This window comes from Ornithodoros turicata, chromosome 7 (genome assembly GCF_037126465.1).
Source record: "Ornithodoros turicata isolate Travis chromosome 7, ASM3712646v1, whole genome shotgun sequence".
In the NCBI taxonomy this organism is placed as follows: domain Eukaryota; kingdom Metazoa; phylum Arthropoda; class Arachnida; order Ixodida; family Argasidae; genus Ornithodoros; species Ornithodoros turicata.
The window spans coordinates 33,937,845-33,961,130 of NC_088207.1; the positions used below are offsets into that span (position 1 = coordinate 33,937,845).

The 23,286-nt window shown below is 46.7% G+C and overlaps 1 protein-coding gene across 4 annotated transcripts in view; it reads left to right on the forward strand.

Annotated features, from left to right (window-relative positions):
- Positions 1-23,286, forward strand: part of LOC135400902 (eye-specific diacylglycerol kinase-like) — a 434,456-nt gene that overhangs the window by 158,103 nt on the left and 253,067 nt on the right. The window contains exon 1 of one of the 4 annotated variants that reach the window (XM_064632902.1): positions 11,603-11,833. The exons of the other annotated variants lie outside the window; for them this stretch is intronic. Coding sequence (XP_064488972.1) covers positions 11,721-11,833 — 113 coding nt within the window. The 5' untranslated portion in view covers positions 11,603-11,720. Of the gene's footprint in view, positions 1-11,602; positions 11,834-23,286 lie in introns of those variants that run through there. 4 annotated transcript variants of the gene reach the window in all.

Genomic DNA, 23,286 nt, shown 5'->3' on the forward strand with positions numbered 1-23,286 from the left:
AAAGGGACGTGATTGGTTCCACAGCTCTTCGGTGAGATCACTGAGTCCTAGAACTTAGTGTCCGCTTCAGTATCCGGGTGATATTGTACTAGAGCGCCAAACGCACATTGCTTGAATTGTGGGTCCAACAGCACTAGAATTATGACGACATTAAACGGCCGATGGTCCAGCACTTACAGCTCGGATCGTAGGCAGCGACGTACGTGCTTCGGAGTGTAACGTTCACACGTGTTCCACATCCGCCATAGCTCTGCAAAGAGAGCAGTTGGAGGAGGCAGCTTTTCCCGATCCTGTGTAGAATTTGGCCCGTTGTCTTGCACATTCAGTCCAAAGCGATGCAACAGTGTCTCCATGGACCGCGGGATAGCGATGTAGATACTACAAAAGCGTTGTCCGCATCTATCCCGTAAAGTGACGACGTGCTTGTCGACTTGTCCGCAAAACTACGTACATTATCCCGGTACATTATCTTGCGCACAGTGACGAGCATTAACCGTACGTCAGAGGCTGTGAAGGTACTCCCGACCAACTGGACCACCCCGGTATGCTCGGGAGGGTGCTGTATCGGCTGCATCGTTCCTAGGTATGCGGAAATGACGCGATATCCATTGAAAGTTGGTATGGTAGTACCCACACACAGTGTAAGAGAGGCATATACTTATGCAATGGCAGATGTAGTTCTCGAAGCGTGAACTTCTAAAGCGCATGGTTGTTCATAGGCTCGGACGGCAGCAGCCACCTTTCTCCCCTCGCCACCACCACCACCACCACCCCTCACAAAAAGTCAGTACTCCATCGACATCATTCGGCTCTGGGGGAGAGGGGAGGTGTATGTTTATTCGAAGGAAACGAGAATAGAAAAAGAGAAAGGTTAGTCATATGCGAGGTCGACTTGCTACTCCTTCGGAAAAGAACAAGGAGAAAAAGAGTAACAAGGAGAGAATTCACTGGATTCAGTGTTGGATTCAGTGTTTGCGATAGAAGAAGCAAAGACCTGGAAAATGGGTAGCGGTGGCTTTGTTCTTGAATGCGAAACGACCACACGACGCAATCAGTCACATCTGTATCGCTCATGCACTTACTCGTATTGAGGAAAGCTTACCACATAAGGCGGTGAAACTGTCTTCATATTTCCTCAGCGAGAGGAAGCTCTTCGAACACCCGAAGAGAAGTAGGCCGCAGTTCGCAGGCTGAGAGAAGTTCGCGGGCCGCTCCTGCGACGGCTATATCACTGGGTTTTACAGGGTAATGAACACGTAGCCAAATTTAACAGCCCGTTGCGCCTGAGCCCTGTTTTCAATGTTCGCTATCGAAATGACATTTTCGACTTAGTGACGTATACGTATTCGTATTCGAAGGAGGTGAAAAAAAACAAAAAACTAATCACTCTGTCCACTTTGTCTCGATAACGGTTGTGATGTGATGTGATGTGAATAAAGAAAAAAATGGGGATGTAAGTTTCGACGAAGTCAAACTGGCTACCCCAGTACACTTAATACAGAAAGTTCAATCTGATGATGAGATGATGAAAACGCAAAAGGATGATGTCCAGAGACGAACAGAGATGATAATTGAGTTCAACATGTAGGTCAAAAGTTCAAGAGCTGCGCCCAAGTTAGAGTAAAGTGGCGGAATCACCGGGGGCACACACAGGACACATCACACACATTCACCGTGTCATAGGGTGTCCATAAGCCCGGTTGCATGCAAAAAGTCTTCAAGTGCCCTTAGCGCCTTGTCGGACGAAGGAGGACCTAATAGTTTCGTGATGTCGAAGGCTCGGGAGTCCAAACGAGAGAGGCTTGTCTCTAATGCCCTTCGAGCATCGACGTACTTCTGACACCTGAGAAGGATGTGTTCAACATCCTCTACAACGCCACACTCACTACAGTTCGGAGAGTCTCGCTTTCCGATTTTGAAGAGGAGACGTGCGCTGTACGGTACATTGAGCCGTAGCCTATGTAGGACAGTTGTCGTTTGTCGCGTAAAGGAAGGTGGTACTCGAAAGCGTAACCCTGGGTCGACCTTATACAGAAGCGAATCCCGAGCCGATCCTGTTAACCAGGAGGTATTGCACATTCTTTGTTTTAACTCGTTCAGCATTCGCCCCGCGTCACCCTTGGTGAAATAAATGGGCAACACCTGGGCGCGCCTTAGTTGAAGAGCCCGGCGTGCAGCAGCGTCCACAGCCTCGTTACCTGCAATGCCACAGTGGCTAGGGATCCACTGCATTTGGATGTCATGACCTTTTAAAGCTGCTGCATGGTGTGCGTGTAAGACATCTTGTGCTGGTGTCGCCAGAGATCCCGTAGTAAACATGGTAGCTAGGGTCTGTAACGCACATTTTGAGTCGCTATAGATGGTCCAGCGAGCAGCTGAAGATTGTGAGTTGATGAAACTTATTGCCAAGAGGACTCCATAAAGTTCAGCGGCCGTTGCAGAGGTGACGTGAGACAGCCGCACCGCTCTCTCAATATTCGCCTCCGGGATAACAAATGCACACGAGGAGCCGGATGATGTCGTAGAGGCATCCGTGAAAATCTGCATCCTGCCTGCGGAGCTGTTTAGTAGCTCAAGACTGAACTGACGAAGAACATGCGTTGGTATATCCTTCTTTCCCGGGAGTCCAGGCACACTAGTTCTTACGTCAGGAGGGTGCAGGACCCATGTTGGGATATCTGGTAATGCATGTGGCTTGTGTTTCGGAATAAGACCACGTTGTGTCTGGATAGCTTGGGTAAAAGAAGAGTGGTGACGACTCATAATGGCTCGAAGCTGAGGATGGCGATGGTGACGCGTTGCCAACCGCACGTAGTGGCGGAACGTTTCTTGCATCCTGAGAGCTGATACAGGTGGTTCCCGTGCTTCTGCCATGGATAAAGCGTTTGACGTTGCTCGAGGAAGGCCAAGACAGAGCTTGACGCCCTTTGCTAGGATAGACTCTAACACCTTCTCTGTGGTAACGGGGAGGTTGTGTAGCAAGGGGATGTGATGCGCAACCATCTGACTTATAAGAGATCGGTGAACGCTGAGCATTGCCCGAGGAGATGTGCCCCACCGGGAACCGCATAAGTAACGAAGAACATTAAGACGACTCTCAGCTCTTGCTTTTAGACAGCGCACCTCCGCTACCCATGACAAACTCCGGTCGAGAGTAACGCCGAGAAAGCGGTGATGTGGTACACGACGTACCTGATGATGACCAATTTGTAGCTGAAATCTTTTAAGATGGCGACGCGTAAAAGGCAGCATTACAGTCTTTTCTGAAGACAGGTCCATGCCTCTCTCCAGCAGGAAGTGCACTACGCGATCAAGTGAAGTCTGAAGGCGACGCTGTAAAGCAGGCCACTGCTTTCCCGATGACCATATACAGATGTCGTCTGCGTAGAGACTAACAAATACCCCTTTGGGCAAGAGACGAGGCAGGGCAGCCATGACAGCATTGAAAAGTAAAGGACTGAGTACGCTCCCCTGTGGTACCCCTGCTGACAATGTATGCAAACTCGTGTCGCCTTTTGCTGTTCTCACGAAAACAGACCGACCATTAAGAAAAGCAGCAATCCAGCGAAGAGCCCGGCCAGTGACGTTGAAACTGTATAGGTCGTAAAGGACATGGTTGTAGCTCGTCGTATCATATGCTCTCTTTATGTCCAAGAAAACAGCTGCTGTAAGCTCACCCCGAAATCTAGCTTCTTCAATGTGAGTGACCAAGTTTATGATGCAGTCTATCGAGGTCCGAGCCTTTCTGAAACCTGCCATTTCGGCAGGTAGCAGACGCCGGAACTCTAAGAACCACTCTATTCGGCGTAGGATAATCCTTTCCATGATCTTACACACGCAGCTTGTAAGACTGATGGGCCGAAATGACGTCAACTCTCTAGGTGATTTTCCAGGCTTCAGGACTGGCACAACTTGCGACGTCTTCCATGACGGAGGGACAAAGCCGCGTCTCCAGGAGTCGTTGATCAAATTCAAAAGTAAAGTGCGCGACGTCGGTCCCAAGGAGGCTATAGCTTTGTATGAGACCCCATCGGGCCCTGGAGCTGACCGCTTCGTGGACAGGTGGATGGCAGCCTCCAATTCCTGTATCGTGATGTCACTGTCCATATAGGGGTCTTCAGCTGGCTGTGTAAAAACAACCGCCCTATATGCGGCTTGTGCCGAGTCCCTGTGTGATGTTGTGCATGAAGCATCTGAGGGCCTAATAAAAAGCCTACAAAAGTCTTCCCCAACAGATTTTTCGGTCGTGCCCTGATGAACGGCTAGTGCTCCAAACGGCTTAACTTGTTCAACCGGGGAGCTTAGGCCCTTGATGATCCGCCAGACATGTCCCGTAGGTGTGTATGGAGATAATGTAGAACAGAGTGCTCTCCATCTCTGCTTGCATCGATAACGGTTCTTTTCAGACATCATCGGTGTTGCAGACATGCGTCTGACAAATAGTCTTTTATCAATGTGGCTGGTACATCAACGCCGCTTACCTTGACTTTGAGCCTGGCAGCATTTGGCCGCTCATCCACGCTGGCATGGATGCTTGTAAGGCTGCTGTTCCTGAAGGTTTGCCTCAAGGAGTCGTGGGAACCTTTGAAAATGTCGGGCCACTCGAAGTAGTAGCCCTCGAAAGCTCCCTGGGGACGAACCACAGAACGGCTCTCAGTAAGCTTTACTACGTATGTTTTACCAGTGATAAGCGGCCTCAGCCTTGGGACCAGCTGCATAGAATGCTGTAAATGTATTCTTATTCGCAATGTATTCATTTTCGCGAATTTCGCGACCGCTAAAAAATCGCGAAAAATTGTACTCGAGAACACGGCTTGACGTTTATTCCGCGAATGGAAACAGCCCTGGAATCGCGAAATTATATACTCGCGAATAACTTCGCAAATGACTGAATGCGCGATTTGCGAAAGTTAATACATCGCGAATAAAAATACGTTTACTGTAATCTTGCATCGAGCGTGAAGTAGGGAAGTTCGGCTGTGTCATGTATGAGATAACAGATTCCGTTCGTATCTCTCTTCGCATTAGTTACGACCTAGTACATGACTCCACTACCTGGTGTTGCTGATTTATTATCTTTGCGCATTTTTGACGGCGTGCAGGTTGGTGTGATGCAAAGGCTGCGGTGGAGAAACAAATGGGAGCTTACCGTCCTAGTTTTCACGTGTAAGGGTTTCAATTTGGCCGTGTGATAAAGTGCACGCATGGCTTGGGTTCAGCCAATGCCACATAGATAACAGAAGGCCTGAGCACTCTTTCGATAACGTCACGCACCTGGACCGGCTCTTTCGGTGACGTCACATCTATCTATCGCAAACAGCGACAATGGGGCCAGGTGCGTGACGTCAGTTGAAAGAGTGCGCATGGGCCTTCTGTTATCATCTAGGTGGCATTGGTTCAGTGTGCGGTGTTGAAGAAACTCACAGATGCCTTCGTGTCATTATGAGGTGTTTGAATGTCGTCCGTAATGGCCGCATCGTCAGCTGCTTCAGCAAAGCGATTAATAAGGACGGTGACACTACTAGTGGACCTAACGTTGGTAAGTACTGAGGGTGCTTTTTACCATAGTTATTGTCTCGCCGCGGGAAAATCTCCAACCATTACCACAGGGCTTGTTGTCGCTGTCGACACCTGCTTTAGAGAACACTGCAGTTAATATCACAGCCTTCCACAGTCGCTAGTAGCGCTTAAATTGCAGCTTTTCATTGATACTCAAGCTGTGGCTCGCCAACGCGTGAACAGCTTGCATACGTTGTGTTCGTTTTGTTTTACGTGTTTCAACTAAATGAGATTCCGCACACATTGGGTGGCTTTTCTTCGCACTTGAGCAAACATCCTTTGAATACACCATGTGAAAAATTTGTAGAATCAGAGTCATTCTGCTGAGTATTCTGAGTGTCGTCCGTAGTCGTGTCCTCACACTCAAGCTAATGAATCTTTCTTTTTTAATAATCATATTCTCCCCTGAGTATACTTCACACCACCTTCCTCGCCTTGTTCTTCTTTCTTCTCTCCTCATCCTGCATGTTTCAGTATACGAACCTCCTTCGACATGCACCCAATGCGTATACGAGGTCCACGCTTAACACTGTGTGTTAGGACACGGGGCTCCAACGCAGGAAATTCGAAATTCTACTCATGCTACCCGGTAGGGCTAGAAACCCTACAGCGACGTTAGACCTTCTCCGTTTCCGAAACGAATTCTGTTCCTGCCCCCTCAATTATTCGGCGCTCGGGTACTTGACGAGCACTCAGTTCCTCTGGGTGCATCTATAATTGCGTAGTGGCTCCGAAGCATTCATTAGTGAATGCGTACATGGGACCTTCCATTGCCCTCTTGCTATAGATAATGCACTCGATCACAGGTCGTATTCCAAACACGTTAGATATAATCGTCGTCGCTAATGCGAACTCCAGAATTCCCTCCCTGCGGACTCAATTGCTCACAGAGAAAAAAAGGAAGACAGAGCTGACGAACGACATGCTGCTTGGAAATTCTACATTCTAATCTAGGTTATAGATTCAATAACGCAGCACAGAACAGAACTCCTTTCTGAAAACAATTTTTGATAACTGGAGCTTGCACGAACATTGCACTCTTAAAACTACACTGTTAGGGTAACACCCTGGATTTTTCAGCCTGCGACGCGGAAGACCCTGAAAGCATTCAGTCTGTGGAAAAACTTGAACGTCTTCGACGCAAGAGTATCTCATTGAGTCATACTATGGTGAACACACATTCCAACGTCCAATCAATTGTAAACCGTGTCTGCCTTTGTTGGACTCTTCACGTTGACGCTGTTAATTGAATCACGGGCTCCTGAAATTATTTTCGTACAGTTCTTTCCCTTTTACGTGTGTATATTATGTGTCCGATTTCTCCGCACGTGTTCCCGAAAAGAAAAAAAGAAATAGTTTGCTCTGTGTGCCGTTATCATTTGGCAGCGTATAATCCGGTTATTCCAGTTGTCCCCTCTGGCTGCAGACTGCGACAAGCTTTCATACCGCCGTAAACCGTTCCTGGAACTGTCATCTTTCCAATATATCGACTAACGCGATACGCGGGTTTTTTTCTTCCTTTTGCGGTCCTGTGTACCCAGCATTTCTTCCTCTTCGTTACCTCTCCTATCGTTACTTTGCCCATCAACACGAAAAGAAGGCGCGAAGTACCACAACTGTGGAAACCGTGCCTCAGGCAGAACACAGAAGTTGATTTCGGCTGCTGCTAGGCCCAATTGAGTGTGAATTGGGAACAACAAACGCGTTTTCTTTTTACTTCCGGGAAAACGGCTTCCGATAACTGAGCAACTTACGAGGGAGGAGTCGGAACGACAATCAGATGAGCTTGCTCATTCCAGCTTTTTTTTTTTTCTCGTTACTTTCATTGCGCTGCCATGCGGTCGATGCTATGCGTGATTGGTATTTGCCAGGTTGCGTGCATTTTGCTCAGGGTGCTAACTCACGAATGGTTGTTGTTGTTACTCAGAGTGCTAAGGAAGATATTGATGGACGTAGAGCAGAAGTGCGTGATGATGATGCTGTAGTCGAGAAAAATATGGAGTTGCAGGCCCCACTTGGCGTGAGATCAGCTACTCCAGAACGGTTGTGCGGAAGCACACGGCTACTAAGACGTCAAAATGATGTCTCCTCCCCTAGTACCCTGAGAAAAGATGCTGTGCAGTCTCTCTCGATGGGGAGCAGGCCAATTCACTAACACTTTCGCGTCATCAAAAGGTATTCTATCGATTCTGTCCAGGGTTCTTTGGAGCGTCTGCCGTCTGGTGCGGAAGCGATCTCATTCTATCGGAAATTGCTGCGAATCTTCTGCAGAGCTGTGCAGGTATTTGTTACGGCATGCAGTATTCAATTCGACCTCATCGTTATATATCGATCTGCGTTACTTCTTACCGCAATTGCAATATACACGTCTTTTCGAAGGTCGTTGCCTCACTTTGCGTGCTTCACGGAAAGTAGCGGCATGGCCGAGCGGGTTAAGGCGTCTCGCTCGTTGGTGGTAGCCAAGGTCGTGCTGAAGACTGGGAGGTGGTGGGTTCGAATCCTACCACCGGCTGTGCTGTCCGAGGTTTTCCCTGTGGTTTCCGAAGACTTTCCAGAATAATGTCGGCACAGTTCCTCCTGAAGTCGGCCCAGGACGCATACTAGCCCACTGTCCCCCACTCCTTCCTGCTGTTCTCTCTCCATCTGTCCACATCTGTACGCCAATCATAGCCACGGTTGCTCCGCGGCGCTAACTCGGAATGCAAAAAAAAAAACTAAATGAGTGAGGGTTCACTATAGGAGTCCGTGCTGTGAAACGGAAACGTGCGCACCTAATAAAAGAGGAGACCTAATAAAACACGGCTTACCTCCGTCGAACATCAGAGAACTGATGTTCTGAGACTCGAACAACATAGAAAGGACAAACACATACAAAGCCTCCGTCAAACGCTATCCATTGCGGAAAGAGGAGGAAATATCTGTTTATTTACAAAGATTTAAGCTGAGTGACACCCATTAGGGGTCTGCTGCTCAGTTTCTTGAAAGCGTTCCAATTACGCATGACTAAAATAATAGACGTGCAAAACAGAAGCGACAACAACAACAAATATACATCTGCACGTGGCATTGTGCTCACATGTTCCGAGAAGAACAAAATTATCCGAACAATAGCAACGTACCCATTGGAACATCGGAACGCAACTGTGTGTATGTCCACATCTGACGCTCTTCAATACATAAAACACACACTGACTAGGCAAAACAGTTGGAAAGGAAGTTAGAAGTTGTACTTGTGTCGATGTCTATACAAAACACCTGAACAAAACACTGTCTGAGATCTTAAAAAAGTGAAGCAAAGAAAGAAGAAACATGGGATCTGTTTAAATCCTCGTGGCACCTTTGTGATTGAGAGAGAAGCCCCCTGTGAATGTTAATCCACTTGCATCGGAATGAATGTAAAAAATAAGATTACCTCCTTTCCCAACTATGCCCGTGTGCGAAGGCTGCTACGTTTTTGAACCTTTTTTTATTCTTCCGTGTTAGCACTGCGAAGGAACTGTGGCTGTGCGCGACGTACAGACATTGTCAGGTAGGGAGAGGACAGCAGGAAGGAGTGGGGGACAGAGGGGGTTAGTATGCGCCCTGGGCCGACTTCAGAGGGAACTGTGCGGACATTCGTCTGGAAAGTCTGGCGGAAAATCCGAGGAAAGCCTCAGACAGCATAGCAGGTGGAACACTCTTAAAATGGTCACTTGTAGTAGAGGTAGAAAATGTATATACGTTTTTACATCTAAAAGTAAAAGGTACACTCTTAAAACAGTCATTTCTCACGTTACCTCTGAAAACGGTTAACTCCTGCCGTAGAGGTTACATAATGGGTAACGAGCTTAGACGAAACTCTCTGGTGGCCAGGGGTTACAGGCAGCGTCATGATCACGTGCAGGAGTTACACGATCACAATGCGCTCGATGTAACCCGTAAACAGACTGTTACTCGTAAACGGGTAACGCTTATGACGGTTCTGTGTGCACTGTGTTAGCGGAATACTTTCAAGTAGTCGCACCTTATTTCATAAGCCTCTGTGCACATACATTACCTTGTACACAGCGCAGAGAAAGAGCAAATTTGAGAATCGATTTCGGTGTATTTCGGCGTACTTCCGATCATGATAGCCGACCGCATCCCGGTATTACGCGACGTTGTACAATGCCATGTCAGTGTTGGGTTATTACTCTAATTAGATGTTATCCTTTACCTTTTACGTCTAGAGGTAAATACGCATATACATTTTTTTTACCTCTATTAGAAGTGACTTTTTTAAGAGTGTAGGGACCACTTCCCAGTCATCAGCACGACCTTGGCTATACCACGTACGAGCGCAAGCCCTTATCCACGTGGTGGCAATGCCTCTGGTGTTATTGAAACCAAATTCATGTCCTGTCAATACAACAACATGTCTCACGGCTTTCGGTCTGCATCATCTGACACTCCCCAGCGCTTGAGCGTTTCTATGATTGACTTTACTAGCGCCGATTGCCGTGAATATCTACTACAACCCCGCAAGAGAAAGAAAAAAAAAAAAAAAAAACTCCGTACGGCGTTCAGGGCTATTTCCGCCAGCCAACGTCATACGTCATTACTAATCGGCTTTCGTATTGGCCAGGCCAAATCGTGCGTCGTAATTCAGTTTGCCAGCTGAGTTTAGACGATGCAGACGGAGCTCTTCTTGATGATCTTGCCGCGCACAAATATACTCTGGAAGTTAAGGCAACAGGCAGACGCGCTTGCTCGGAGAACCGCAGGCTTACATAACTTTCTGCCTGCCCTTTTTAAAGCCAACAAAGTGCCCTGAGAGGTCCTTTGTAGTTTGCAAGGGAGCGTGACTTTGTTAGTGTTCTGAGACTGACACGGCATCGCGCGCTCTTGTCATCGTTAATATTCGGCGCGTTTCTCACGCTTCCCAGAAGTAGTTGCTTTTTAGGGGTCATAAAGGGGAAAGGGGGGGGGACTGTCAAGAGACGGGCGCTCTTTTCTCAGTCCAGAAATAAATACACCGTGCTTGGTGCGTTTCGCATTATTTGTATTCGGTAGTTTCTCAGAACTATTTGGCATCGCAGCGTCTTTTCTTTGCTCGAGGTGAGGTTTTGGCCGTTAGTGCTTAGCGCGCTCAACCGGCAAGTCGAGAGGTGAATGGTTCGAACCCCGCCGCGATCTGGCTTTCGCAACGACTGCCATGCTTTAATCACTCATGTTCTCTGAGGCATCTTGAGTGTTGTGTTCGTCTGTTTGTTTTTATTTTCTAATATCTCTCTACCCAGCAAACTAAGGAGTTTATTTTCGTTCCTAACATCGGCACGGTTTCCCCTGAAGTTGGGATGCCTAGTAAATCCCTCTGTCTCCCGCTGCTTCCTGCTGTCCTTTCGTTATCTGTCCGCGTCTGTAGACGTCTCATAGCCGTAACTGCTTCGCGGTGCAAACATGTATATAAAATTACCTTACTTCGTCATGCGTTTGGGACACGCTTGCGCAAACGTTGAGAAAATTCTTCAGTGTCGTCCTTGAGGACACCACCCGCTACCGAGGGCATCACCAAATGACCTCCTCTACGTATCCCTGCCCTGAACCGGCCTGACCAAGCTCCCGTTTTGGTCCTTGATGCAAGATTTCATCAAAATATTTGCCCAGTAAATTTGGGCAGGCTACGCAGCAAAAACCTTCAATGTGCCTCCTCTGACGAACACCAGCCCCACGTAAGTCTCAACAACACTTCATCAAGTTCCCAACCTGCAGACGGTACAACCTCGAACTGCCGACGGCCGAACCGCTTGTTGTCCCTGATCACATGTGACAAGCAGCACACACATGCTCCATCACGACATCAGGACCAATGATGTCTCCCGCAATTCCGGAGCCGTAAAAAGTATCACGCCAGCCCTTGAGCTCTGCCTATGGGTCTGCCGAAAATAGCGGGAGATTTTGTTGTTTCTTCTGTGGACGTACCTCCACCCGTTAGAGCACCGTCGCTTTTTCGAGTCCTCCTCGGCGAGAGGGAGGGCTCGCAAAAATATTTTGGCCTCCCTCACCTCGCACTGTTGCACGGTGTCGCAGGGAGCCTCACTGTCTGGACGTTGTGAAAGCATATGGGCACCGTCATGGTGACTGTGGCGTCGTTTGCCGGCTTTGAAAGTGGCTGACCCTGATAACCAGTCAAGGTGTCTCGAATGAATGTGTTGGTTCAGCACTGGAAGAAGAAGATGCTGACTCTGGCTATTCCTTCCGGTGTGTTGGAGCCTAGTGGTCCGCCGGAGCGAAGCAATAGTTGGCCAATGAGCAGGTTAGTGTTGCGTGCGGTGGTGACGCAGTTAAAGCGACCGACCCTATTCGCTAATGTTGGTTGCGTGTTCGGAACCATGTATGAATGAGGAACGTTTACGAATACTCTATGTATTGCCTTACGCTTTATATTCAGTGCAATTCCAATGCTTTTCAGGTACATCTGACACAGTATCGCCATCTCACCTAGAGTCTTGAAGACACTTTTTTCGCTTTAGTTTGCTGCGTATCCATTGATGTCATTAACAGCCGTCGCGACCTTATCTTCTGGTTTCCTTATGGCTACCTCCTCTCCTCTTCCAACATTATCTTTTTGTTCCTACTTCTGTAGTTCCGTAGAATAGGTTGATGTAAACTGAAGCTTGCTCCACACAGTAGACTCCTTCCATAATACCTTTTCTTTTGATCGAACAGTTATTATTATTATTACTATTCACTCATTTTGCCCTTAAAGCTTGCGCAGCATTAAAGCGGGCGGGTTAGGAACGATAGGTACAATATCTAGTGTCAGTGAAGAAGAGAAAAAAAAGTAGGAGACAATAAATGAAAAAAAAAGTGATGGAGACATGGCATGCTTCCAGAAGGAGAACACACACATACATAAATGAGATGTTAACGTGGTGGGTAGGAGAACAAGATCATGCCACTATGCAAAATATGCAATGCACAGGATACCGTTGTAGGAAAAAAGACACACACGAAGGTCACCACACAGCGCTTTTTAGAACTGCGACTTATCAAAAACGACTAAAATGGACACAAAGTGGATGAAAGAAGTATTTGGCACAAAACGCCTGAAAGCCTGCTTTAGTTGAGCAGAAAGGAACCGCAAACCGAAGAAGGACTTGAAATAATTGGCCTGCAACAAAAGACCGTCAAACGGTTTAGCTCCGGTAAGGAAGTTTGAAATCAATAAAGCCCAACAACACAGCATCGTACTAAGCAATGCGATAGACCTTCAGGGAAGTGACACTACTACCAATGTGGCGTAGTTTCCAAGGATAAAAAGGGCGGCGCGGTTTCGTAAAGTTCAGTCTGAGGAATGAGTGGTTGCTGTCCCATGTCCGTCACATAAATCGTACGTTCAGGTTATGCAATTACGAGTGTTTGGTCCCAAGCAGCACAACATCTTGGCCCAGTGTTGGACCAATATTGGCGATGTCGGCCCAACATTGAACCAAGATTGGGCCAGTATTGGCAATGTCGGCCCAACATTGGACCAAGATTGGACCAAGATTGGACCAATATTGGGCCAGTATTGCTAATATTGCTCCAATATTCTGCCAAGATGTTGTGCTGCTTGGCGTATAGTAGAGTTCGAGTAAGCGGGGCGAGGACGAAATACCTGTGGCACCGAAACTGTAGTTTCATTAGTAACATACAGTCGCGATGTAGCCACCAGGCAAGAATAGATGATGTGTCTACCCTGACGCGTAGACTCCGTTTCGAAAGGCAAAGTGGCTTTTTTTTCAGTCTTTTGGCAGCCAGTTTGACTCCAGAGATATTCATTCTACTTTTTTCTTGTTAGTTTGTTTGTTTGTAAGGGACAAAAAAAGGAGAAATTGAACTCATCTCCCGACTTGTTCTGCTACTCCTAACATAAATTCTCACCCCCACCCCACTCCCCAAAAATACTTCTCATGTGCTCCACTCGCAAGTTCGCTATTCACTATGCACATGTTCAGTAGCAGTCCACTATTCACAATTATCCCAAGATCATGCACAGAGAATAATACAAGGTTGTGTCCATCCCACAGCTCTGAACAAATTTCACAAGTGCCGCCAAGGCAGCATTCCTCGTGTTCGATGCCCAAAGTCCGAACACCTTCACTAAGTATATTGAAGACCCTGCTGTCTAGTCGAGCAAGTGTAGCTTTCAGTGTAGCTCTTTGAGAGGCATACCTAGTGTAGTGCACTATAATATGCTCACTATCCTCCACCGTTGCACAAACTGAACAATTTGATGAGTCGGCTTTTCCAACTTTATGAAGAAAATGACTGCCATAAGGCACATTCAACCGACACCGGTGTAAAGACGTCTGAACAGAGCGCGGTAACGTAGACTGATCACAGAACTTCAGCTCCGGATCTATGCGATGTAGCAGCGACGAATCACTCTGCAATTGTACCCATCGCCCCTTTCCTTTTTTCCTTCTCATTACCCTCCGTTGCTATCGAGTCGCCGATATAATCCTTGCGGATGGAGCTTACAGTGCCATGTTTTTCTTTTCTCCTTTTTTTGCAATTCCACTATAAATGCAGCGTTATTGACCATGCATGCGACAATGCATGTACTTGCATTGTTGAAAGAGGTTGCTTTCATACACGCGCATTTTCCAAGCTCCGTATGGATCAGCAAATTAGTACAATATCATTCGTATCGTTAGTTCATTGTCAAAGACTGCACTGAGCGAAAGTCCTAAGTTACGTTTTGACATGCAGTACTGTCGTCGCAGCATACACAAATAGAACTAGTTTAATAGGTTGTGCGTGTAGATAAGAATATTAGCTGTCTAAGAACACAGCCCGCCTGTACGCCATTGTATATTCCACTGTGCATTGTATACACCACCATCATTGTGTTCACATCTGCATAATATGTAAATAGATTTTCTGTGTATATATCACATAAGACAAAGGGGGAATGTAAAAATGATTGATGAGAATAAAACAGGCGCCATTTGTAATTTTAAGGCTGTTTTTAAAGCCATCATAGTTACTAAGAATTATAGAGTTGTGAGTACAATTCAACGCAAGAAAGCATCATTAACGTTAAACCCGCGTTATAAGGAAATTGCTTTCTTTAGTTATCGCTTTATTCGAAGTATCACGCTGCCTCGATCAAAATGCATGTGTTTTGTACTCGATTATTCGAAATGTCCTGTCAGCCGAATCCGCTCAGTGCGAAGGGAAAGCCCACACGGTAGGCCCACCTTACGCTTTTAAAAATGATGGTGGTGGTGGTGGTGACGAAAGCCGGCTTGACGTTGTTGGCCTCACTTATGTGGGCTGAGTCACGATTGTAGCCAGGATGAGATGAGATGATGTGATAACAGATGAAGGGAATGATGACTTAAAAACGAACTTCACCACGTAGCACGCTCCTAGCCAACCATCACACCGAATGATATCGTTCTCTCCCCTGATTTGTTGAAAACGGGCCGGAGGAGTACGCCTTTTTATTACACTTAGGCAGAAATGTTAATTGCAGGGATGTGCAGTAGTTAAACTACTAGCTACACTACTGCATGATAGTTGAAAAGTAGTTAGGAACTACTTGCAAAAATGGTAGTTACAACTACTGGTTAAACTTTTTTTGTAGTTAACTACAGTAGTTAGGTTACTACCTGCTCCCGTGGCATAGTGGTTAAGATGATCGCTTTTCACGCCGAGACTGGGAGGTAACACGGGTTAGAATCTTGTCACCGGCTGTGCTGTCTGAGGTTTACCCCGGGTTTTCCGGAGACTTTCCAGACGAATGTCAGCACACTTCCCCTGAAGTCGGACCAGGATGCATACTAACCCCCCTGTCCCCCACTCCTTCCGGATCTCCTCTCTCAATCTGTCCACGTCTGTACGCCGCTCATAGCCACAGTTGCTTCGCGGTGCTAACACGGAATTAAAAAAAAAAGTTAGGTTACAGCAGGCTACAACTACTTCGCATTTTTTCACTTAGCCTTCCGTGTGCTTCACGGCCTTCTTTCATTGTGCTTATTAGCGACAACTCTGAGAATTTTTTTCATATTGCGCGTCACACACATGCACAAAATATCAGCACTGTGCACCTGACACAGGCAGCGAAAGCTCACTCAGCAGTGTCATTCAGGGAGAGAACTGCATAACGCACTGCAATGCTCACCGCAGGTACACAGCACATTCAAAGAGCTTATGTCTCCTTCGTCGTCAGATTGGAGGACATAAATGTATCATTGCATGACATATCACTACATCAGTATTGTACGGAGGGGCGCGTGTTGCGCTGCTTAACTGCAAATGTAGTTAAACAACTACATCATAGTAGTTGCAAAGTAGTTTTAACTAGTGCGGTGTGATGTAGTTACACTAGTAGTTGAACTGCAATGTGACGCAGTAGTTAGTAGTTATAGTGAAACCACTAAAAAGTAGCTATAGCACATCTCTAGTTAATTGTCACAGAAAGGCGTACGCCACGCACTTTCCACAAATCAAGAGAGATATAGAGGTGTCACTCTGTACAATGGTTGGCCTCGAGCGTGCTATGTGGTGAAGCTTTGTTTTAAGAGTGTAGGTGTTTTCTTTTTCTTTCTATCTCTCTCTCTCTTTGTTTGCCGCATTAAAAGTCTGACAAAGTGCTCGCCACCGAGGTTTCTGAGACTACTGCTTGTTACACATCCGCTTTTATCGAATTGACCCGTATAACGATTTTTTTTCCGGTTCAGCTGACTTTCTTACAATGAGTGTTTACTCATACTACGGCAGTTACTCAATGGATTGTCTTGTGTACATATACAACTCTGAAGGAGATTCAATCCTGGTATAGACATGAAAGAGATTGAGCATCGTAGCGCAAAACTATAATGAGAAACGCACGAATCCCGACCGAATTCAAAACAATCAAAATGGCGGTATTGCGAGGAGCAGCTGGTACGCTGCCCCCCAGCCGCAAGACACTGAAGTGGCCGTCCGTCATTCCAGAACAACTGACCGCGATCCCATCCGATTCAGTATTGTGCGTCGCGACAACGCCTGGGGAGCAGCATTTCAACGGCTCTTCGCAACACTATCATTTTGGTTCTCTTGAATGCGGGATTCGTACTTTTCTCGTTAAAACTTTGCGCTGCGATGCTCAATCTCTAGATGGACCATACCAGGGCTGAATCTCCTTCAGAGCTCTATATGTAAACAACACAACGTTCCACCTGCATTGAGCAATTGCCGTGCGCGGAATGCCGGCGCGGGTGAGATTTTATAATGTGCCACACTAATTGATAGATTGGTTGAAAAATAAGAGATATACATCACATCACATCACATCACAAGAGATATGGAGATAGAAGTCCCGGCAAAGTCTAGACAGGCTTCTCCAGAATACGTGAATAGAAAAGAAAGTAGAAAAATAGGACAAATACACCCTAAAAACTGAGGGGGGGGGGGGGGGGGTAAGGGCAGGATCGGCTCGCCGTTGTTGGCCACAGAAGTGGGCGTCGTCACGACTATAGCAAAATTTAAAAAATAAAATAAAAGGCGGGTGGAGGATAGAGGGTGGAGATGGAGATTCTAAAAACTGAACTTCACCGCATGGCACGCTCTGTGCCAGCCATTGCCACGAATGATAGGGTTATCGCTTCTGATTCGAAAATTGAGGGGGGCTCACGCCTTTTGGAGCCAATTTGGATGCATGATAATTGACACAAAAAGGCGTACGGCGCCCTCTCTCCTCGAATCAGAAGCGACAACCCTATCATTCGTGGCAATGGTTGGCGCAGAGCGTGCTATGCGGTGAAGTTCAGTTTTTAGACTGTGCAACCCCCAGATGACCACGAGGCACAGCGAAGAACAAGTTGGGTCCAACTATAATAAATGATTCCAGTTAGTGATACAATAGTTCAAATTACCGTAGACTAAATACACCAATGGCTCTCAACGCACTGCAGAATGTACTCTATCCTGAGGACAATAGCCGAGAAACGCTTCAGAGGTAGTCGACAAGGTCGCTTTAGTTAAGAAATTGAATGACTGCGTGTAATACCGGCACTTGGTGACCTACAGGCCAGCACCCAATAACTTTTTCTGTGCTGGAAAAGCGGTTATCCAAGTGGGTCAGCGACGATTCCAAGATACGACGATAGTGTGTAGTGCAGTCTGCAGGGAACCTTTCCGAGTTTTGACAGGAGTCGGGGGCGCCACCCTGTACATTAGTAAAAGACGTCCTGCTAGCGTGTACACCTGTGCAGACACCGTTCATCAAAACGAACAAATGGGCCCGTGGTATGAGCGCAGAGTTACCCATCACTTTAGGAAGATAGATATGGTGTCAAATGTTTTCCCCCGAGTGACAGGTATACGTGGAAGAGCAGGAAGTAAGGAAGCATTAGTGTGGTGGAGCACCGCAGTCTTTGCTACATGGGACGCCTACCACGATGTCTCCCGACAGCCTGTGATTTACGACTTTATCGCGCCACGTGTACCGCCTTCTCGAGTTGTAACCTCTGCCCTTTGAATTCGTACATATTGTATTCTACGTGTGTCAGACTGGCGTGTTGGCGACACTCGTCGTGCATTGGACGGGGCTTCCAAAATGTCACTACAGCGAAGTACGCGTTCCACTGTAAAAGTAGAACTTCACCGCAAAGCATACTCTGCGCCGACCATTGCGCGGCACGATACGAGAGAGACTGGCATACGCCTTTTCTGTGACAATTATCGTGACCGCATAAGTGTCACAAAAAGGTGTGCACCCCTCGTTTTCAAAAAAGTCCGCGGAGAGAACGATGTCATTGCCATCGATTCTGAAATTATGGCGACATTTTATACGTCGCTGACCACTGTCGATGACACCGAAAACCCTACACGAATTGAGGGCGTGCTTTTTGTGCAATTTGTGAAATCCACAGCAAGACCGGACGCCGGATGTTGAATGTATGGCGGAAGACCCTCTCTGGAAATATGGGAGAACGTCAGAATGGAACTGATACACCTTGAACGATATTGACGACTGAGTTTTGATATGCTTGAGCTGTGAACATCAGCAAGGCACCTATAGTAATCGAAGCAGACGAACTCGGGAACAGTATCAGTCGTCTGCGCGGCTGCTGCCTGATTCGCCATTCAAACGTGGGTCACCACGATGTCGTTCGCGCTGGAGCTTGCTCAGCTGCAGAGTCAATATAATTTATAAAACTCGTTCATTTAATATTTTAACAGTTTTCGGGAGAGAAAATTGTCCAAATACCTTGTCGAACGGTGTCAATCATTGTGGCACTCGTTTCGTACATACCTTTCTGGAAGCGATTGTTAATGCGACCTTTAACGTGTCTTAAGCCTGATTTCGAAGCAAGGTGAGACAGTTTTGGAATCCCGGCACCAGCTGTGCTGTCTGGGTGTTCTCTATACCTTCTTCTCAAACCGGAGTCCCGCGGCACATATCGCCATATCTTCCGATTAAGGCAGACTCCCTTCTTAAGAAGTCTGTGGGGAATTTTTATTCGCAGAGTTCTCGTAAACCTCGCTAACTTTCTATACGAAACAGGTACAGGCGTGTTCCCCTCGAGTTTATCTAGGGAATGACATATTTTTGAAGGCCTGACGCGATGCACTGTTTTTTGGCGAATTAAAGTTTGTCAAATTTTTAATACGTGGGAGTCTATGGGAGATGCAACAAAATCGCTTTTTTCGACACGTCCGCCCGCGATATTTGGGCCAAAATGATGTCATTCCCTACAGTAACAGTCGGGGAATTGATTGCAATCAACAAATTCGACAAGCGTACTGCAGTTTTCCAGATCCCTGCGAATGAAAATAATGGCTTTGTCGTTTGCCATTATGTTCTGCACGCTGGCGCCGATTACATTACTTCGTTAAAGCGCGGGAAGAACGCAAAGCGAAGAAAACAATTTTTAGACGGCGCAGCCAACTCTCTCCGAAAGCGGACGTTAACTAAACCGTATGAGTCCGCCTTGAGTGAGGAGGCTCGATACTTCCGAGCATCATGCCTCCATGTACCAGCAGGCACTTCGCTCACAATAGAATGCTGCAACGAACCAATTAGCACTGCTACTCTACCACGCATTTTTTATCCCTATTTTTTTTTCTTTATCACGTCACCATCACTACGCATTTTTTTATCTTGCATTCTAACACTAACACGTTTTTCTTTGGGCTTCATTCATGCTTCTTCTTAGCGATGTCGCAGTTCTTTCGTTCCATTGTGCGGAAGTCTTTCTGCAAGAAACCCGGTTCGGTGTTTCATTCAGGCTTCGCCGAGTTCCTTTTGTCCGCTTGGCAGATCCTATGCGGGCATATGCAGCTCATTAGGACGTTTTCTTTGTCATACACCAGGAGTAATCATATTTCTCGCTGACTGGCGTACTCACTGCAGCAACATCTTATTGGCGTGATCTTGAAAGTCCGGGGATTATTGCCTGTATAGGACGTTGCTCGTAGCAGTTGAATGTGTGTGCCGTTCGTCTTTGCCTCTGCACTATGTATTTCCCGCAGCTGTGGCACCAATACTGTTCTATAGCTCGTTAGTGTAACTTGTGATATGATTATGTAGCTGATAACATATGAACAAATCAACTCAGCCTTTTTATTTGTATGGCTATTTGAAACATGGTAGAGCAAGAGGGATCCAGAGGCATAGCAAGGGACACTGTACCTTGATTAGTCTACGTATATGGTTATTAATTCTGCTTTGGGGTGTACCGTCTTTCTTTTTTTTTTGGGGGGGGGGGGTAGCAGAATTCGCTAGCGCGAATTCAACCTCCCCTTGTTATTTTACCAACCACCACCACCATTATTAATCCTAAATAACTATATGTGGTGTTTGATTCCTATAACTATAGTAATGATATCATGACACTAGAACGTGGTTAAAGGATCCAGTGACTATTGGTTCATTTCAATGCAGATTCCGATAGGTAATATCCGTCATAGCAATATAGACCACTCTGGTAGCCTTTATCGAGTTTTATAAATTAGTATTGCCTCTGCAGCTGAGGAAGCTTCAGCGCCAAAAACATTATGGTGTTGTATGTTTGAACTTGGAAGAGCGAATCAGAGAGCAGCCTCGCAGACGATTTACATCCTTCCCGTGTTCGTCTCCTTCGCTTACTAGACAACAACAACAACAACTTTGAGATCATGAATGGGGAGTTTCATGGCCAGGGGCGATACTGTACCCCATTGCTGGTGATGATGTGGGGAATGAAATAATGCGCCCCTTCACAATAAGGTTCGAAGTCATATGATGCCCAAAAATGTCAAAATGTCAAATGTCGCTTACTAGATGCCTTGCAGACTCACCGCTCAAGCAGCTGAAAGCTCAGTCGTCTATATTGTTCCCCATTGGTCGGTTTCGTTCTGACGTTCTCTCATATTTCCAGAGAGGAGAAGGGCTTCCGTCAACAACTCAAAATTTTCTCACCATTCGGCGTTTGCTCTTGCTGTGGATCTCAAAGAATGTACCTTTTCCACACTCGCGTCGTATCGTAGCGGCTGTTCAGCGAAAACACGATGGGCGCGCGCCGAAGCACAGCCCGCTAGGTTTCCTTGATGCGTGCGGCCTCAAGGAAGGAGGGCGCAAGTAGCACAAGTATCGCAGAGCCGTATATTGGCGCTATCTATTGAACATGTAGGGAACCTTCTTCGGCGCCGTCAGTGTCACAGAGCATGCGCGGAAGCGTTGTGAAATAGGTCCATTGCACAAAAAGCACGCCCTTAATTCGTGTAGGATATTCGACAGTGGTCAGCGAGGAAGAAAATGCCGCCATAGTTTCGGAATCGATGGTTATGAAGGCCACCGTCCCTTTGAATATGATATTAACTGCGTCAGTGAGTTTAACGTGACAACACGCTCTTAAAATAGGTGGTGGTTGTGACGCATAACACCGCTCCTAGCCAACCATAATCCCCATCGCTCTCTCCCCGAACTTGTTGAAAACGAGGGGCGTACATCTTTTTGTGACAGTTACGCAGTCATGATAATTGTCACAAAAAGGCGTACGCCCAACTCTCTCCTCAGATCAGAAGCGATAACTGTATATCATGCAACGCAGAGCATGCTAAAAAAAATCATACTTTACTGTAGTGACATTTTGGAAGCACCGTCCATGGCACGGTGAGTGTCACTAACACGGCGGTCTCACACGTAGAATAAAATATGTACGATTTCGGAGACAGTCAGTTACAACTCAAACAGGAAGCAGACGTGGCGCGACAAAGTCGTAAATCACAGGATCTTGGGAGACATCGTATAGTATAGGCGTCTCATGGAGCAAAGACTGCGGTACTCCACACACTAATGCTTCCTTCCCGCTCTGAACCTGCTCTTCCACGTGCCTGGCACTCGTAGGAGCATACTTGACACTGTATCTATCTTCCTAAAGGGGATGGCCAACGCTGTCCTTATACCACGGGCCCGTTTGTTCGTTTCGATGAATGGTGCCTGCAAAGGGGCTACACGCTAGCAGGACGTCTTTACCTAATGTACAGGATGGCACCCTATAAAAGTCTACCCGAACCGACGCGCCGTGCACGGCTGTTACTCAATGCAGATGGAACGTTGCGTTGTCTACATATAGAGCTCTGAAGGAGATTCAATCCTGGTGAGGTTCATGTAGAGATTGAGCACCGTAGCGCAAAAGTATAATGAGAAACGTACGAATCCCGTATTCAAAACAAATGAAATGGCGGCGTTGCGAAGGGCTGTTGAGTGCTGCTCCCCAGGCGACTTCGTGACGCACAACACTGAATCGGATGGAATCGAAGTCAGTCGTTCCGGAATGACAACCACTTCAGTGTCGTGCGCCTGGGGGAGTAGCGTCCCGGTTGCTCTTCGCCATTCCGCCATTTTGATTGTTTTGAATACGGAATTCGTACGTTTCTCGTTATAATTTTGCGCTATGCTCGAACTCTTTTATATCTACCAGGATTGAATCTCCTTCAAGGAGCAATGAGGTGACATTGAACGTCGCTCGAAATCCTGCCTGGTTTGTCAAGCTGTCCACCAGGAGTCACCATGCAAAATATTTTCGCGCTATACGGTGCGTTATAGCTGTGCAATCGGATTTACAAAAGATTAGAGATGGGACGAATCCAAAATTTTTCGAATTCGAATCAAATCCGAATCCAAGGAAGGTTCTACGAATCCACGAATCTCGAATCTTTCGAATCCTTTCTTTAAAAAGAGTTTTAAAAGCCAGGAAAAAGTGTTTTGAAGCAGAATATGATACCTTTGTTTAATGAAAAACGAAATACATAATGCTTCAGCTTCAGGAGAGGGTGTACGGTTTAAACGTAATTTATTTAACATGGTGTTCATCGACTACGAGAAATGCATAAACTTTCGAATCTGAATTATTTCCATAAAACTAAGCAACAATCAAAAGCAAAACCCGGTTACTTTTAAGCTTGTAATGTAACAGTTCCTGCCTGAACTCTTTCAGTCCAGAGCAATGTAAACAGACAAACAAGCAAGAAAACACCTGTCGGCCAATGGGGCTATCGGCGGGCTCCGGAGGCGCCAATTTTAAAAAGAAAGAAACAAACGTGTTTGGTGGATTCGAAAGATGCGATTCGCCGTTTTGGGCGCTGGCATTCGGATTTCCCAATCTCGAATCCCTGCCTAGGATTCGTGGATTCGGTTGGCACATCTCTACAAAAAACAGTCGGAGAAAGCAGTCGTGGACGGCCGACACGATGCTCTCGTAGCATGATGGAAGGCTCCGTGCCTTGTTCCTTTGTTTTTTCTTCGCA